Consider the following 18,764-nt stretch of genomic DNA (forward strand, 5'->3'; position numbering starts at 1 on the left):
ATCTCGTGGGCTGATGCTTTTTGTCTCTAGGAGAAGCTGCACACTTGTGATTTTATGTATTTGGACTCAGGAGTTCATCATTTATAGATACAAACAGGTCACGAGTCTGAGGAGTTTGAATCAAAATGACACATCAGCAAGGGGTTTGTACCCTGGTACCCCTTTGGGCTGGGGGTAAGTGGTGTTACCACTTACCTGGTGTAAGTGGTAACAAAATGGTAACACAAATGTATATGGCATTTAGTGGGACACAGTGGGATGTTCATGTCTTGCCAGAAGAACTGGAGGGAAAACCCAGGAGCTGGATTCTTCAGCCTGTTAAGTTTTAAGCTGGTGTGTGAAGCACTTGGAAATTACATAATTCATTTCTGTGCCCTGCTGAGCACCCCAGAGTGGCAGGGAGGTAAAGGTTAAATAAAAAAGGTTAAATGAAGGCTGTGTTTCATATGAAACTATTGTTATATACTAAGCTAAGGTCTCTGTGGCTCGTTTATTAGTGTTGTCATGAAGAGCTGCAACCAGGCCAGGAGAAGCACAGGAATGTTTTGCTTTGTGTGGAGTTGGGGACGTGCTGGTGGGGCTGCTTTGCTCTGGCTGTGTGACCTCTGTATGGTCTGAACAGAAGAGGAGGGAATATATTTTAATTTTAAACTGAAGCTCGTATCATGGAATTCCTTTGTCTGAAGTACCAAAGTGAAACTTAAGTGGATTTTCTGAGGGAGGCAGGTTTGGGGAGAGAACAGGCAGCACTGAAGTGTCACATCTTATGCCTGTGCTGATGTCCACCTCACCCCTTGGTGGCACTTGGAGTGAGGAAAATTCCTGTAGCCAGTTTTTTTCTCATCTTTGCATAATGGTTGTTTCAATGTTGAAGGTGCAAGCGTGCTGTAAATGGTGATTGTAGTAAAGAATTGTTTGTTTTCATGAAAATCTCTGGTTTCAAGAACCTGCTTCGTTACCCTTCACATCTGATGATCTTGGAGGTCTTTTCCAACCTGGTTGATTCTGTGATTCTGTGACGTGAGCAAGGGGAACCCTACAGGCTTTTGGCTTTGTTTAAAGGAAAATTTGTGTCAGAAATTTGGTGCAACTTGGGGATGCTCAAGTGGAATAAACTCTTCATTTGAGGAGTCCTTGAGAACAGGGCACTGCACAGAGGTGGCGGGTTCTCCTTGGCACCTCTCACAGGAATTCGGGGTCTCACGCACCAAATACAGTTTATTTGCAACTCGAGTGGTTCCCATCAGAATCCCAGCGTTCAGTTTTCGACCATCACCACCTCAACTCTGCAGGCTCATCCAGATCCCGCTTCCTTCCCCCTCCAGGGCTCTCAGGGTTTGAATAACCCCGTGCTCTTTTTCAGGAGACTAAATAGGGGATCTGTAAGTTCAGACATTAAGGCCTTTGTCAGCCCACAGCAAGTAGCAGAGGCCTCCTGTGGATAAAACTCTGTTTGGGGGAGGTCCTTGTTTCCAGTGCATTGGGTTGTGCTGAAGGTTGGCAGCCCGAGACTGGAGCCCCATGCCCAGGGCACAGGTGGAGCTCGAGCAAAGAGCCTGTTCCGCTTTTCCTCTCCCAGCCACTTGTGCTGAGAGTGTTTTGTCCTTGTCCCAAAGGGCAGAGCTTCAGCCAGGGTGGAGGGGAGGATGTGACCGACATGAGCAGCCCTCAGATGACTTGCCAAGTGGAGCCTTGGCTCCTTTTTGTCTCGACCATTTCCTAGCAGATCATCCAGATTTTGTTGTTCAGCTCCAGCATGTGGCACCTCTTACCTCTGCCGTGTGTTCAGATAAATGCTCCTCCTTTTTGCTGTCCTGAACAGCTTGACAGCCCAAAATCAAAGTTTCTCCAGCACAGAGCACACATTCCTGGTTAGGTGCACATACTGCCAACACCCCCTGCTCTCCTGAGCAGCTCCCGCTGAAGCTGGGGATGAACCTGCTTTGTAGTGACTTAAATGGAAAAGATGGATCACAGCTCAGCAGTGACACTTCTTCTCGAGGTATGGAACTGCATTGCCCTGCCAGGGGATGCACAAACAGCCACAGGGCACTGCCTGGCTCTGCTCTGGCTGGAAGCAGACTTTGTACCACTTAAATCAGCAATTTGTCGCAGAATTTAATTATTTCTGGCAAACACATTCAGAAGATAGTAAGGGCTGAAACAGTGGTTCTTAAACAGTGCTCTGAGGGACCATGCAGAGGGATTTGCAGACTCATTAAATGATCTTTTTGATGGAAAACTTGATAAAGAGGCCAGGAATGCCTGAGAAATTCACGGGTGTTGACAGACGTCCGTGTGTGCAAAAGCTGTGGCGGGAGGCGGGAGGTGACACGATGTGTCGGTCGGTTGCATTCGGATGAGATGGGGAGCTCCCTGAAAACCCTTCATTAGTGACATTCATTAGTGGCCAGAGTTGCTCTTCTGGAAGATTCTTCGACCTGGTCAGAGCTCAGCCCTTTCTTGGAAAGCAGAGATGCTCTTTTGTGTCCCCCATTTGATGTTTGAATCCTGTGTTTCTTCAGTCCTTTGTACGCCGGAGCGTCGGCGATAAAAGGGGTTTCACGTGGCTGAACAATGCAGATTGTGCCTTTCTTCTCCTCATGGAAACAAAACTGGATTTTCACAGCCTCATTTTGTCCATCCTTGGCCACCCCCCAGGACAGCTCTGCCCAGAGCTCCTTCCTCCTGTGCCCCCAGTTCACCTGCCCCAAAACAGCAGCTTCCCCTGCATCTGCACAGGGATCCCAGTCTCAGCTTTGATCCAGTGCCATGAATCCTTTCTGCATCCTTCACTGTGGAACAGAATTGCTAAATTCATAATTTATCCCTTCTGATCTGCTGTCTCTGGTGCTGCCTGTCCACAGTTAAGTAGCTGGGGGCAGCCACCCTTCTCCCTGTGCCATCCCGATGCTCCATGGCCGCTTTTCTGCCGTGTTTCTCTGTGGCTCCAGGCAAAACCCAGCATAGCGTGACTCACATCAGTCTCCTGTTGTTGTCCCTCTCCCTTTCCATTTCTCTCTGGACTTTTTCCACGCTCCTTTACTATATAGCAGCCCTTTAGCCAGGATTATTTTTTCCCATTTCTTAGATGAAGGGCTTGGAGGCCAGAAACGTGTTATTTCTGTGTTAACTGGAAGAGCTCTTTGGGTTTGGAGAGGAACCTTCTCTTGGATCGATGCCAGAAATAGCAGGCTGCCCCTTCCCTTGACTAAATGACCTTCAGATTTCATATTGATGTGTAGCTTTGTTGTTGCTCTATTTTAGACTAAAGAGGTGATCTTTGCTGGGGACCACGCTGGGAGAGGCCTGGGCAGGGACATGTGTTAGGGGCTGCAGAGGAGCCAGGCATGGCACTACAAAGGGAATATCTGCAGCTCCAGTGGGTGTTCTCTTCCTCTAAGAGACCTGGTGTTCTTGTTACTTTGAGCAGGGATCACCTCCCTGCGCTTCGGGCCCAAAAAAAAAAAAAGGCATTTTCATTTTTCCTTCAACTCTGAAACAGCTGGGATTGAAAGCTTGGAAATCAGGGCAAGCCCCTGAGTCAGTGGGCATGAGATGGGATGGCACACGTGCACCTTGCTCCTGCTGCTCTCCTGGAAGGCTGGGAAGCAGATTGTTTCTCCCTAGAAGGCAGGAGCCTTGGGCTGCACCTGGTGGGTGAATGCAGTGCCACTGTGCTGTTGGCCATCGATGCTGTCCCTGCTGTTGCAGCATTCCATAAAATCCATCAGTTTTTCCCTGCCCAGCCCAGCCCATTTCAGCCGTGTTTGGCATTGATGAGAACTTCTGCTTTGGCTGGAAATCCTCCTTGGCCACCTGATCCCACCTGGTTTGTCCTGATGTCACTGCATGGTCCAAACAATTGTATTTTTCAGAATCATAGGATGGTTTGGGTTGGAAGGGACCTTAAGGAGCACCCATTTTCACCCCTCTGCCCCAGGCAGGGACACTTTGCACTAGACCAGGTTGCTCAGAGCTCCATCGAACCTGGCCTTGAACACTTCCAGGGATGAGGAGTCAAAACCTATCTGGGCTTCTTGACTTCTACCTGTGTGTGAGCTTAAAATCCTCCTTTCTCTAATGAACAGTGAAGAAGACTGGACAAAACCTTTTTAAGAGATTTCTGTGAGGAAGGTTTAGGACTTTGTTTGCCAGGTACAGAGCAGAGCCTGATTTTGGGATGCTCAGAGCTGTGTTTATAAATGCAAACTTCGTGTTGGAATTCTGTGTTTGGAGACGTGTTTGCAGAGCTCCCTCCTCTTCCTCCCAGGACATGAAAGAGCAGATAAGGAGGGTGAGGTCATCCCAGTAGTGCAGAAATTTCCCAGGCCTTGAGCTGAGCCTGCTTCAGTGTAATCACTTATCCTGAAGCTTCATTTTGATCTTGGGCTGCAGAACCTGTGGAGTTAAACAAAAGCCCCCCCTTCCCTGTGAGCCATGACAGAACAGCCTTTGACCTCAGGTCTTAACAGCTGCATAATAAGAAGTGAAGGGACTGAAGCTCCTTTTTCATCCCTGGAAAGATGGGAGTGTCCAGCACTGCTCCCTCCTGTCTGTTGGTGCTCACTGGGTGCAGTGGGTGGGGGAGAAGAGGAAGACTCCAAATCTCCTGCGAGCTGAACCAGGAGGGAAAGGAAAGCAGGTTTTATTTGTCCTGGATTGATGATGACCAGAACTGGCTTAGATGAAAACAGTTTGGGCAGAAAACTGTTTCTGCATCCTGTGTCAGTCTGTGGAGAGCTCCGTTGTTGGGAAGTTTGGTAAATGCTGCAGGAATAGTTGTCTTTTCCTCTTCCAAGGAGAGTAGAGCGTGAGGGTGCAAGGAGTTCTTTGCTTCAAGGGTAACTCCACTTTTTTCTTGGATATCCCATTTGGAGATTGTTTTGCTGGTGCTGCCTGAGTGAGAAGTCTTTGGGACACTGAGACAACTGTAGTGGCACTTGTTTAGATCAAGTTGAGAGTCAGGAAACAGCCTTGGGCGGTGCCTTTTTCTTCATGGCATGAGCTGGAAGGTTTGAAAGTCCTGGAGAATAATTCCATAAATTCTGCCCTCAGTAAACTCTTCAGTAAACAAGGAAAAACATGTCCCAAATAAGCCCTGTTCTGACAGGGGTGCTGTGTTAAAGCTATTCCCCAAAGCTTGGGGCTGCCATCCTCGCCCTGGCAATCATTTAACGTGGTTTCTGCATTATGGAATATTGATTTACTGTGGAGCATAAAAATGTGCCGTGCTCAGCAGAAGGGCCTCTCCAATTGTTCTGCTCCAGGAACACTGCTGCTCAGGAATGTGAAATAAATTTTCCCTTTTAACAATGGACCCTGATTTGCATAGTGTCTATTCTTGTGTCCCCAGGGATCGTGGCACTAATGGGCTGCAGCGAGCGCTCCCCCACTTGGACACCGAGCTCAAATCTTTGCACACATACAAAGGGCTTTGCTGTGGAACAAGTGTAATAACTTCTCAAACAGTTTACTCCGGGCTGTAATTGTCTCCTCTCTGCTCTGCACTTAGTTTTGTTTGAAGAACTCAGGACACTGAGCACCCCCTCCCTTCTCTCCTTTGATGTTTTAAGGGCGTTCGTTTCAGGGAAGCTTGTTCTCCAGTAATCCAGAAAGCCACATCATCCCGTGATGTCTTGGTGCTGAAGGGACACCAGGAGCTGGGAAGGGGCTGGTTTGCTCAAGGATTACCTTCTTGGGAAATACTGGCAGCTGCTGCAAGTCCTGGCTGTCCCATCCCAGCCTCGTGGACACCTGCACTGCTGGAAGGTTTCCCTGCCCATGGAACGAGAGGATCCTTAAGGCCCCTTCCAATCCAAACCATCCTGTGATTCTGTGACTGAGGGTGTCCCAGCAGCTTTTACTTATTTTATGGTATTTCCTTGTGAAGATGCTGGTTTTCCACAGGGATGTGTTGGCTTGTGGTCTTTGCTGGTATATCCATCCCCACGTGCTCCTCTGCAGCTCTGACCGCAAGCAGAGCTTTAGGGTGGAGTTGCAATGTTTGCAATTTGTCTTATTTTAAAGAAATTCAAGAAAATGGCTCGTTGTGGTTGTTGCTGGGTTGCGCTCGTGGTGCAGCAGTGAAGATCAAACCCAGCCTCTGTTATCACTTACTGTCTCCTCTTGATGAACAGGGGTTGCTGGTCCTTCGCTACTGGTTTTGCCAAAGGAAGGTTTTAAATGTCTTGTTGAGATCCCACCTTTAGTGTGAAGAAGAGGAAAAAAAAAAGAAAAAAAGAATAGCAAAATTTCTGATGGCTTGAGTGCTTCTGCCACTTTCTGCTTTCTAGTGGAAGAAGTTGAACCCTTAATGAGAAATACAGGTCTAAGAAGGTTAAAGATTGTCCTGTGCAACCCAGACCCAATGGGAAGCTGTAGTAAAATTTTAATATATATTATAACATAATAAAATATAACAAAATTATAATATTGATAAAGGAGGATATGCTCCTGGAAGGTGTTTCTTGTGAGCTTGAGCAATTTTATTCTAGGCATTTTGAGGGGAAAGTGGGTATCTTGGTGCTTAGTTTGTAATGCTGAGAATGGCATCTTAACCAGATGATCTTAAGATGATCTTAACCAGAACTCTAAGGGGAAAATTCCCAGTGGACTGACAGCACAGTCATGGCAGACTTTGTTGTTGAGTTATGAACACCTTTGGTACATGATGTGGTCTCACCTCACTGCTGGATTTAGGTGTAAGAGGCTGCCCTAATTTCTGGGATGATGCTGATGATCAGGCAGAATCTTCCCATTAGCAGGAAGAGCTGCTCTGCTGCTCCTGCCTCGGTGCCTGTGAGCGTGTGGAGAACTATACTGAAAAATGGGCCAATAAATTCTCTTAAAACATGGTATTTTTCAGCTGGCTGCTCTGCTGTGCCCCAGGAGAGTCGTTTTTCCCGGTGCAACACCCAGCTCCTGGTGTCCACACTCTTCTGATCCCACCTCCTGTCCCCACCTTCCCCTTCTCTCCCCACACCTTGTTCATAGGAGCCGAAACAGGATCCAGACGTGGCCCAAAGTACTTGCATTGGCAGCTGAAAGAATAAACTCTGAATTTTCAGCTATTGTCACAGAACAATTGTTGCTGCAGAGGGCTGAAGAGCAGCTCGAGCTGGGAATGGCTGTTTTTCAGACAGTCAGCTGAATAAGTGCTTGGGGCAGTGCATAAATGTCACGGTGTGAAGATCTGGGGCACTTGGATTTGAAACAGCGCAAAAGTTCAGACCTACCCCTGGCAACCAGCGGGAAGAGTTTCAGCAAAGATCTTAAAAGCATTCTGGAAACTAAGAAAGGAATCAACTAAACTCTGAGTGTGAGCAGAGCTTTCTGCTGAGCTGGACTGTTTTGCTTCTGGCTGGTCCATGTGCTGCTGAATTCATGCCTTGGCCATGAACTCAGTGGAAAGTGAAATCACAATTGATGGTCACTGTGTTGAAACCTCTCTATAGTTAATGGTGCACCAGAGCATTGAACCCCTATGATTAGGGGCTTTCTGGACTCCAGGGAAAATTAAGACTTATTTTCTTTCTTCTTTTACCCAGATGACACCTCGGGGTAGCTGCAGAAGTTAAGTGAGCCTGGGGGGTGGTGATATGGCAGCAGAGGAGAGCAGGAGCTTCCAGGAACTGGGTGAAGTGGCATTTTGGGAGCAGAGGGCTGGAGCTGCCTCTGTATCCATGTTGAGCACTTCGGGAAGATCCTCTCTGCAGCAGTCTTTGGGAATAGATGAGATGGAGGAAGACAGGAAAAGTAGTAAGATGGAATAACGTGCCTTCAAAGCTTAGGAAAATGAATTAAACAAAAAACCCAAACCAAGAAAATCTTGGCATGCTCTGCAGTGCTCAAGTGGTGGTTTCTGGTCTACGTATTTCCCCCTCACACTTCCATATCCCTGTGGATTTGCCCATTAATGAAAGGAAGCTGAATGGAGGCTGACAAGGCGGAGAATGCACATTTTTCATCCAGGCAGAGCTTACAGGAGGCTCCTCTTGGAGATCAACCTTGATCCAGTGGTGGCCTCTGCCATGAATTCTTTGCCTGGGAAGAGCCAGGAATCACTGCAGCTTGTGCTGCAGGTAAACTGAGGCAGAGGAAGGAAAAAATGGTGGGAAGGTGCCTGACTGCCTGTCCCAGGTGTGGCACAGCCTGAACTGCTGCGGGATCTGCTGTACAGGGGTTTTCCTGCCTGGCAGGACCAGTGGGAATGGGAAGCTCTGCCGGGAAAGCATCATCCCTTATCACTTCCCACTCTGCCTGGTGTCCGTGTTGGGAAGGTGTCACCTTGGTGTCACTCTCCTGGGTGTTGCCTGGGTTGTGCTCTTGGGTTGGGACCTCAGGATCCAGTGCTACCTGCTGGCACAGAGTCCATCCCGGCCATGGTTTGGTTCCTGTTGGCTTGGCCATGGGTGAGATGGAATCATGGTGGAGCTGCTGCTGTGTGAACAAAACATCCTGACCCTGTGTGGGAGCTGGTGCCTGAGGTCCCACAGATCCTTCTGGGTGGTCGGGCACTGGATCAGGGCAGTGGTCACAGCCCCAAATCTTCTAGAGCTCAAGGAGAGTTTGGACAACACTCTCAGGCACAGGGTGGGATTGTTGGGGTGTTCTGGGCAGGGCCTGGAGTTGGACTGGATGATCCTTGGGAGTCTTTCCCAACTCTTGACATTCTGTGATTGTGCTCATGGTATTTTAGGGTCACCATCCAAACAGAAAATGTTTATTGCATCATTCCAGCTTGTAAAGCCAAAACCTCCTAAGGGATCCACTCTGCTTTTGAGGCACCATTGTCCCACTTCCAGGCTTTGGGGAGAGCTGCCCCGTGTTCCTCTCGAGGTTCACATGTTCCCGTTGGGATTGTGGACGGGGCTGGAGAAAGGGCCAGCACAGACAAGGCGAGTGACTCAGCATCAGCAGCACGTTGTGAGTCACTGCTGCTGTTGCACCACTGCAGGATCCAGCCCTGGAGGCTGTGGGCTCCGAGTGTTACACACCGGGATGAAATGCTGTGTCACAGTGTGTGTGTCCCAGACAGTGTGCCTGGTGTAACACCTGGGGCCATGGGGAGCTTCACCTTTGCAGAATCATTGAGTCATTTAGGTTGGAAAAGGCCTCCAAGACCATCAAGTCCAGCCTTTGGATGGTGGTGCTCTGGAACTGCTGTGATTTGGGACCTTCACTCCATTCCTGGAGCACAGCCAGCCCCCGAGTGTGGCGTGGGGTGTGAGCACTGATGCTACAGTTTGTGCAGGTGGTGGTTCACCAGCCAGCAGGGTTGTTCTGAGCTCAGAACAGGAGGTAAATAAAATGATGATTTTTAGTTTACTGATGAGAAACCAAGCACGGTTTGTTTGCTCCACGTGTCTGTGTGTGTGCTTCCATAGAATTCACTGGGTTATTCCTTCCCACTTGTTGGGATTCCTCTCAAGTGGCACATACTTTTCAAAATAGTACATTAAAGGGAATCAGACAGTCCCAGAAGGGTTTGAGTTAGAGGAGATCTTAAAGATCATCCAGTGCCACCCCCTGCCATGAGCAGGGACACCTTCCACTAGCCCAGGTTGCTCCAAGCCCCGTCCAACCTGGTCTTTAGGACAGTTTAAGGAAGAAGGCAGATCAGTTTAGTAGAGTGGCTTGTTTTTACTCCCTTTTCTGAGGAGTAACTTCTTTGCACTCCAGCAGTTTAAATCCTGTGAAGGTTAAGCCTGATCTCGAGGTATGTGGATAGTGGTGATTATGTTCAGCAATATAAACAATCCCCTGATGTTCCATTTCAGGGGAAAACTTTCTCAAGATGTTGATCCCAATGTATTTTTGTTACACAGCTTTTAAAGGAGTTAAAATTGTTGTGAATCCCAGCACAGTGTGTTCATGGGCAGGATGGGCTGAGGGTGGTTTGGTAGCTTTGGTATTTTCGGTGCCATGAGCAGGTTGGGGGGTGTCCCCTGCCCCTCCACCTTAGCAGTTGTTTCACTTTGGTATTTTTAATTTCCCTCTTTTGTTTCCCTGTCTCTGGATCTGTTTGTGGATTGAGTTTTGTGCTCATCCAAGGGTTTTCTTGGATCCTTAGGCTGAATTTACCTTCCACTAGGAAGGGATTTGGGGATATTTTGGGGAAAGATGCTGCCATGAGAGACTGGCCTTGGGGCAGAGACTGCAGAGAGGGGAGAACGGGGAGAATGCCAAGAAATGAACTCTGGTCTGGAGCATTCCCTTGGGATGAGGGGCTGCTGGGTCACATGGCTCCATGCTGGTGTTGGGCTGTGGGCTGGATACCATTTCTGCAACTGGTGTAGTGGAGATTTGGATTCTGCTGAGTTGCCCCAGGCTGTGATTTCTGGTCCTGCCAGGATCTCTGTGCAGCAGTTCAGGCAGCTGTTAAGAGATGCCAATTTTTTTTTTTTCTTCTTTTCCTTATTTTTTTCCCCTTCTTTAATAGAAATGAACTAGAGATGCCAAACCAAACCTGTCATATCCTGATCCGAGCGATGGCTGCTGTGGTGGTGGAGTGGTTTGGATGGTTCCTCCTCACCAGGAGGGCAGTTGTGCTGAGCTGTGTTTGGGTGCAGATCCTGCTGCTCCCTGAGGCCTCTGGCCCCTCCCTTGGGCCTGCTCAGGCTTTCAGATTTGTGCTCCCAAATTTCCCTCCAGCAGTGGGGGTTTTCCAGTGGAAATAACTCTTTACTCCCAGCCCCTGGAGGTCTCGTGTTTCTCTGGATCCGGGAATGAATGAACCGAGGGGAGGTTTGAAGGAGATCCAGCGGAGTGCCGAGCACATGCTGGGAATACAAGAGCTCTTCAAAGCTGATGGTTCTGTCCAGGGGTGGGGGCGGGTGTTCAGCTGAACAAATTGTTCACTTTGGCTTCTTCACAGGCAGAAATGTTACGATCAGCTAATGAGATTGTTCTCGAGCCTTGTGGGGTTTGCTCTCCCTCTCTCGGAGTTGTCATGAGAGTCTGTTTGGCAGAGCTTTAACTCTTGCTCCACCCATCGATCTGGTTTTGCATTGATCTAAAATAGTACCAAAAAGAAGGATAAAGGCTTGATGAGCTGAGGAATGAACTCCAGGAATATATGAACTGCAGGAAAATAGCACCTGAACTGGGTTCAAATCTCTTTCTTTAGTGAGGCACAGCTAAAGATTACAAGAGCAAATAAAAAAGTTGCATTTGTGCAGCACTTGGAGATGATGCTTAGAATTGTCTGTGTAAGCAGAGCACGGGGCTTTTTTACTTGGGCACCTCATAGAGTCACAGAATCCCAGAATGGTTTGGGTTGAAAGGGACCTTAAAGTTCATCTCATTCCACCCCCTGCCATGGGCAGGGACACCTTCCACCAGCCCAGGTTGCTCCAAGCCCCGTCCAGCCTGGCCTTGGACACTTCCAGGGATCCAGGGGCAGCCACAGCTTCTGTGGGCAACCTGTGCCAGGGCCTCCCCACCCTCACAGGGAAGCATTTCTTCCCAATAGCCCATCTAAATCTTTCCTCTTTTAATTTAAAATAGTTTCCCTTTGTCCTGTCACTCCAGGCCCTTTTCCAGTCCCTCTCTTGGAGCCCCTTTAGGCCCTGGAAGGGGCTCTTAGGTCTCCCTGGAGCCTTCTCCAGGCTGAACACCCCCAGCTCTCCCAGCCTGTTTCCACAGCAGAGGTGCTCCAGCCCTTGGAGCATCCTCATGGTCTGGATTTCCAGGGTGTGTAAGCAGTGGTGGTGCTGTCCCTGCCATGAGCTCTGACAGCAAATATACCAGTATTTTACTTTATTTTTAGTACTGGCCTTTGAGCCCCTCAAAAATCATCAGAGAAAGGGGGTGGGAAACTTCTTTTAGCCTGATTTTAATGCTGATGTTTTCAGTCCCTGGTGAATCAACAGGAGTTGATTTAACCACGAGATTTCTCTTGGCACCTCCTTCTTGTTCAGGAGTTGGCATCGCACCAGTGCCAACATTCCCACCTCTGACCTTCCCCACAGGCTGGTGCCTCGTGGTGGTAACACAAGGAAAATACACATTATTACTGTGGAGATTTGCCCTTTAATAGAGGTGATGGCTGAATGTGGTAAACTGTCATATTTGAAGCTGCTTTCAAAGGTGGGAGTGGGAGCTTGGCTCTGGTGTGTCCCTGTTGCTGGCAGCGAGATCCCACTGCTGGTTCCCAGCAGGGAATTGCATCAGTGCTGGTGTTTGGGCAGCTCCAGGAAAGGCACAGAATGAACTTCTGAGCATTTTGGCAGGAATTTGGTGGAATGAGTTGAGTACAGAGCTGGGAAGAAGAAGAAAGCAGCTTGTGCAGAGATTTTTGGAGCAGAATCAAAACTTGGGATGGGACTGTGGCTTCCTGCAGTTGCCAGTTGGCTGGTGCAGTCTGGGATGTGGAAGTGATGATGGGATCTCACACGTGGGTTTCTTCCTGGTTCCTCGGGGAGAGGACAAGTGTCTGAACGGCCACGTGAGGCCAAAACCAGGTTGTTATCAATCCACAACCAACCAGCTGGGTGCTGGGAGCAGGTCCTGGCAAACCAGCATCATCCAGGCAAACCTCTGACAGACCCAAAGTCTGGCAGACCCACGAGGGATGAACATGGACAACAGCTCTGGAACAATCCCAGGGTTTCAGTGTGGGCCTTGCAGGATGTGGTGTGCTGGGGTGGGATTGGACATGAGAAAAGGGGAATTTGGCCACAAGAGTGGATCAGGATGGAGCCTCCATGAAGAAGCAGCTCCGGGCAGTCGCAGCGGAAGCTCCGTGGACATTGTTGTACAACCTCCACTCCCTTCCTTCCCCCTCAGATAGTGAAACACTGACCTAGCTGTGTCTCAGATGGATGTTAGAGCCTCAATCCTTCTCCCCACAGCACGGTATGTTCAGGATTGTCAGAGTGGAGCCCCAGCTGAGGTCACCTGGCAGGCATCTCCTCACTCCCAGTACTCAGCCTCACGTGGTGGGCACATACTGGTTGTCTCGTTCAAGGAATGTCCCATTGTGTCCCTCTTGGGCTCTGTCCTAATGCCCTGCTGAGGCTCTCACATGGACTGGGCTAACACCTTCCCAGCTTGCCTTTGGCAGGTGAGAGAGGCTGAGGTTTGTGTCTCCAGGGAGAAGATCTCAAAATCCAGAGCTTTGAACCCCTCTTGGGTGATTTTTTCCCACTGAAAGCTTGTAGGAAAGGGGAGAGCAAACCCAGCGTGGCCTCTGTTGGTAGGTGACTGCATTTCAGGGGACAGCAAAGCCCCTGGAAATATGCCAGTTAATAGTGGAGGAGGGGAACCATATGGAAAGTGCCTGGAAAGCTGGAGCTTATTGCCTCGTGTTGGGGCTTTAATCTGCATCTGCACCGGGTGGGAGAGGCCGGCAGTGAACATCCGAGCGCTCCCGGATCCTGGGATGTGCTGGCTCCCTGGCACCGCTGCCAGAAGCATTCCCTGGTTCCCAGTGAACCCTCCCATTGCCATTCCAGCTCTTGGGCTGCTTGGCTGCCTGCAGAGCTGCTCAGTGATTCTGCAGTGGAATTCTCTCTCTCCTGGTACCGACTCTTCCTTCCAGCATGTCCTGCTGTTCCTCATTTCACATCCCGGTGATTTGGGTTTGCTCAGGTGCTTGGAGTGGCAGAAACCATCTCCCTGCAGACCCTGGCTGCTCTTCATCCATTCCTGCTGACTCCTACAGGTGGTTCCAATAATGGAGTTCCCCTTCAGCCTGTGACTCTCCAGTCTGAGCTCAGTTCTCACTCCATCTCTCTGTGCTCTTCATGTCATTGTCAGGATGGTTTAGCAGCAGCTGGTGGATCTGCTCTGCTCACTTTGCAGCTGGGCCTTTAGTAGGGCAGTCTCCTGGTGAAAAATAAGTCTGCTAATCCCTAATTCCCTCAGTTTGTCTGGGCTGTCTCTGTCCTTCCTGTTGGAATTCAGCTGCACGGACTCAGCAGAAAGCAGGATGGACTGGTGGGTGGATGGGCTGAGTGATGGATTTGAAGCTGAGATTTAGATTGGACATTAGGAAGAAATGCTTTCCTGTGAGGGTGGGGAGGCCCTGGCCCAGGTTGCCCACAGAAGCTGTGGCTGTCCCTGGATCCCTGGAAGTGTCCAAGGCCAGGTTGGACGGAGTTTGGAGCAACCTGGGCTGATGGAAGGTGTCCCTTTTGTTCCTTGTCTGTTTAAATCAGGATATTTATCTAGCATGAGTGTATTTTCAACATGGGAATGTGCAGATGGAAGGATTATATCCCACCTGACTTTGTCCCTACATGGAATCACAGAATTACAGGAGGGTTTGGGTTGGAAGAGACCTTAAAGAGTATCCAGTTTTACCCCCCTGCCCTGGGCAGCGACACCTTCCACCATCCCAGGTTGCTCCAGGCCCTGTCCAAGCTGGCGTTGGACACTTCCAGGGATCCAGGGGCAGCCACAGCTTCTCTGGACAACCTTTGCCTGGGCCTCCCCACTCTCACAGGGAAGCATTTCTTCCTAATGTCCAATTTAGACCTACTCTCTGTCAGTTTGAAGCCATTCCCCTTTGTCCTGTCACCACATGCTCTTATAAAAAGTCCCTCTTTTCTTTTAGACTCCCTTCAGGTAGTTCAGGCTTAGAAAGAAAGGAGTGGGTTTCCCTCTGCCCCAGAGCTGAGGTCTCAGATCCCCAGTGGTCACTGCAGACTCCATGTTGTGCATGGTTGCTCCTTTCTGATGCTAGACAGGCAAATAATCATTTTCACAGAATATTTGCATAGCTATTAGAGCTAAAGTATATACAGAGCTGGTTACCCAAGAGCTGATCCACATGAGGAGAACACACATGACATACATGTTGCTGACAGCACCTCCCAGTGCAGGGTGTGACTGAACAGGCTCTGGAAAGGCTCAGTTCTAAATATAGAGCCCACACTACGCTCGGTGCTGTTTTGGAAAGTGTGGCTGAGCCATCATTATGTTCCCCTCCTCCCCCTCTGCCACAGGGTGTCAGAGGATGAAGTGTACGTTACTGTGTTTCGCTTCCTTGGGTTATTTTTGGTCTAAATCCAGTGGGCTTTTCTGGGGTAGGATGTGTCCTGATTTTAAGGTGAGGAGCGGGTTTGCTGCTGCTGGTGCTGCCATGTCTCTTTGGGGAACTAAATGGGTGGAAGGTGGTTTTGGGGTTTTTTTTGGTGTTTTTTTTTTTTTTTGTACTTAATCTCAGTTTCTGTGTAATCTGAGCAAAAGAATGAGATGTATTTAACAGGCAGAGGTGCTTTGTAGTTTTTACAGAGGCAGTCAAGGCAGGTGGCACTTTGAACGAGCTCTCAGCTGTGTTTGATTCTAAAAACTTACTTCTAAAAACAATGGGGCAGCCACAGCTTCTTTGGGTAACCTGGACCAGGGCCTGCCCACCCTGACAGGGAAGAATTTCTTCCCAGTGTCCCATCTAACCCTGCCCTCTGGCAGGGTGAAGCCATTCTCCCTTGTCCTGTCTCTCCAGGCCCTTGGAAACAGTCTCTCTCCATGTTTCTTGTAGCCCCTTTGGGCACTGGAAGGATATAAAATGCATATAAACTGATCTCTAAATTGGTCCTGATAAAGATATTTCACTGAAAAGGGACACATGGCTGTGTCATCACCACTGCATCTGTCCCTGGAAATGGAATTCTGTCCAGACTTGATTCTTAGAACAGCAGTGATGTTAGCAGTGGAAATCCTGAACATTTGGAGGGGTAGCCCATCCACCAGCAGAGTTGGTTATTTGCAGCTGTACCTATTAAATATTGAATCAGTGGGGCAGCCACAGCTTCTCTGGGCAACCTGGGCCAGGGCCTCCCCACCCTCACAGGGAAGAATTTCTTCCCAGTGTCCCATCTAACCCTGCCCTCTGGCAGTTTGAAGCCATTCCCCCTTGTCCTGTCACTCTGTGCTGTTCAAGTCCCCCTCCAGCTTTCCCGTGGATATTCCCGGTGTAGCTGATGCAGGATTAAGATCTGGCCTTGCTGTGCCATCCAGCTGCAACAAATAGTAAAATTTCCACCAAACATAAGGTCAGCATCAATAAAAATAGAGCAGGCACTTTACACAGGGAAATATTGCAGAGAGAAGGACTCAGATTCCTAAAGCTGTTCTGCAAATGGTCTTTGGGAGGGCTGTGGGCAGAGGATACTGTCGCCTGTTTTGGTGGGAATTTGTCCCTGTCTGTGTTGGCACTGCAGCCAAAAGGTCCAGCAGGAATATGGATAACATGTCTTGTTCTAAATTCATGGGTTTCACTTGCAGTTTGAAACAGCCAACTCCTCCTATTCAAGGTGTTTCTATTATCTGATTTGAAACTCGTAATAACCCTGGGACTTTTTTGTATTTCTTTCATTTTTAGCCGAGTGCACTTGGTAGCAGTTACAACTAAACCAGGGCAGAGGCTCAGGAGGAGCAGGTTTTTCTAAGAACTTGGTGATTGCAGCTCCTTCCCTTCTCTGCAGCTGGGGCAGCCTCAGGACTGAACCTCATTCCCCACGTGCTGCTTCTGCTGCAGGGGCTGCTTTCGGCTCCGAAACGGGTTAATCCCAGCACAAGACTTTCTGGTTGGATTTTGGAGGAAACATCTGGACATTGCAGTGACTCCTCTGCCCCACATGCCAGGCTGGTTCAAAATTGCTGCAGAAGGAGGGGGGAGAGATGGGCAAAGGGAATTATTCTGTGATTAATTTCTTAATTGCCAAACATCCAGCTGTGGCGAAGGCTTTGTGCAGCGGCACTGGATTTGTCAGCACATCCTGCTGGTGCTTTGTTTCTGCACCATGTCAGGGGTTTCCTCCTTTCTCTGGGCAGCCTTAATATTTATGCACTGGAACTGGGATGCTTAGGGTGTATTTTCATGATATTAAGGCTTTAATTATGGAGAGTGGAGCCATGGGTTTATCCATGCCTTACCATCCTTGTGTTCCTTTCTGCCCTGGAGTGCAGCAGTAAAGATTAAGGGTGTTTTGATGACAGTTGATATTATTTCCTGGCTTCTTTATTTGCTTGGTCCTTCCATCAGATGCAGAAATCAACTTTGCTGGTGCCTGTCCTTTGCAGCACCTTGTGCCAGGTGCTGTTGGCTCTGTCACTCCTCTCCAGGCAGTTACTCTTAAACCCCAACAATGGTGAAACCTGCCACTGAGGTTTGATGGTGGTGTTCAGGTGGATTTTGGGACCTATGACAGAGGGGGTTTTTTATAGAGGAGGGAGGACAGATGGATTTTTTTCAACAAGGAGGGAGGGCAGATGGTTTGGTGTTCTCCAAGTCTTGGAAAAGTGGGTCTGGCAGCTGTGGCCAGGTAGGACTGGAGCTGCTGCTTCAGCTGAGCGTGGAATAAAATCTTAACGCTTGCATGGGCAGGACTTCAGTCACTGGGCACCAAAAGTTGTTTGAAAATTGTTCTGCAGAGACATGGCCCTTCCAGCACATCTGAAATCCTCTGATAATGATTAGCAGTGGTGAGCTGGTGTTGGTTGTGCCATCCGGGATGGAGCTTGTCATCTCTCCATCCATTCTGCTTGGATTTTTGTGGCCTGGATCATTAAAACCACACTCAAAATAACCCCCTGTGCCCTCTCTGTTTTCCCAGGAGGCGAAGGGCAGAGTGGAGATGGGCAGCAGACCGTGCAGCCATCGTCAGCCGCTGGAATTGGCTCCAAGCCCACGTCTCGGACCTGGAATACCGGATCCGGCAGCAAACGGACATTTACAAGCAGATTAGAGCCAATAAGGTGAGACCAGGATGCCTTTGGATACCTGTGGTTCTGCTTTGCCTCCCAGTGGCTCTCTCCTGGTGCAGTGGAGAGTGTGGATGTGGAGTCTGATGCTTTTTTTTCTCCCCCTGCATCTCTCCAAAAGCAGCTGTGACTGATTGTGATGCAATTTGGCTCGGGCTGAGTGTAATTCCTGTCCCTGGTTCAATGTGATAACACGGAGGGAGCAGTACCTTGCTTTAAAGTCAGTCTCTGGTGCTGAACAGAGCTGTTGCTGTTGCATGTGTGATGCTGTTCCCCATCCCTCAAGCCTTTCTCTTTTTTTATTTGGCTTTTTTTTTTCTTTTAAAACCTTCCCATTCTTTCTTTTTGGGAGTAGCTAAAGATGGGGATAAGGAACAACTTAACTGGGGAAGGGAGGGGACTGTAGAGGAAGTTAGTTCAGATGCTATCACACAGCACAGGCTTCAAATTGAGTCTGAATCATGAAAAAAAGGCCATTTTTGGATGCTGACCTTTCTCTGTGGAAGGAGTTTTTTTTTTTCAGACTTGCTCTCAGATGGTGGGAGAGTGGAGGGGAGCAGAGAAGGGATGAGGGGAAGGAATTGTTACTGAGGCTTGTTCAGGCATGCACATCTAAATGTCAGGCCTTGGAGGGAGGAATGTCTGGAGTTTGTGGCAAGAAGGCTCATGGTATTGCATCAACTTAGAGATCCTCAGGAATTCAGCCTGGCAAATGCTTTTCCCAAGATGTGTGGTGCTCTGGGGGTGGTGGGGAGAGGCTTCCAGGGGGTAGAGAGCACAGGCAGGGGAGGGAGGCTGGACTTTGATGCAGCTGTGCAGAAAAACAGGCTCATTGAGTGAGTGAGGGCTCTGAATGAGGAGGTGGAAGAGCACGGCTTGTGAGCAGAATCCATTACTGAGATTAGGCCAAAAGGCTGCTGGGAGCTGGCTCTATGTCAAATCAATGATTCTTCACAAAGAGTCATCTTCCTTCTGTCTTAAAGCCCATTTTGCAACATGATTTTTAAGTACAAAATATCCGAACGTTTATGTGCTAAAAGTTAAGTAGT

General features: G+C 49.0%; 1 protein-coding gene across 3 annotated transcripts in view; it reads left to right on the forward strand.

Annotated features, from left to right (window-relative positions):
• KANSL1 (KAT8 regulatory NSL complex subunit 1) overlaps positions 1–18,764 on the forward strand; it is a 98,726-nt gene that overhangs the window by 54,312 nt on the left and 25,650 nt on the right. For all 3 annotated transcript variants that reach the window (XM_027664789.1, XM_027664791.1, XM_027664790.1), the window contains exon 3: positions 17,568–17,709. In XM_027664789.1, coding sequence (XP_027520590.1) covers positions 17,568–17,709 — 142 coding nt within the window. The remainder of the gene's footprint in view (positions 1–17,567; positions 17,710–18,764) is intronic.

The sequence above is a fragment of the Corapipo altera genome, unplaced genomic scaffold, assembly GCF_003945725.1.
Source record: "Corapipo altera isolate COAL_440 unplaced genomic scaffold, ASM394572v1 142, whole genome shotgun sequence".
In the NCBI taxonomy this organism is placed as follows: domain Eukaryota; kingdom Metazoa; phylum Chordata; class Aves; order Passeriformes; family Pipridae; genus Corapipo; species Corapipo altera.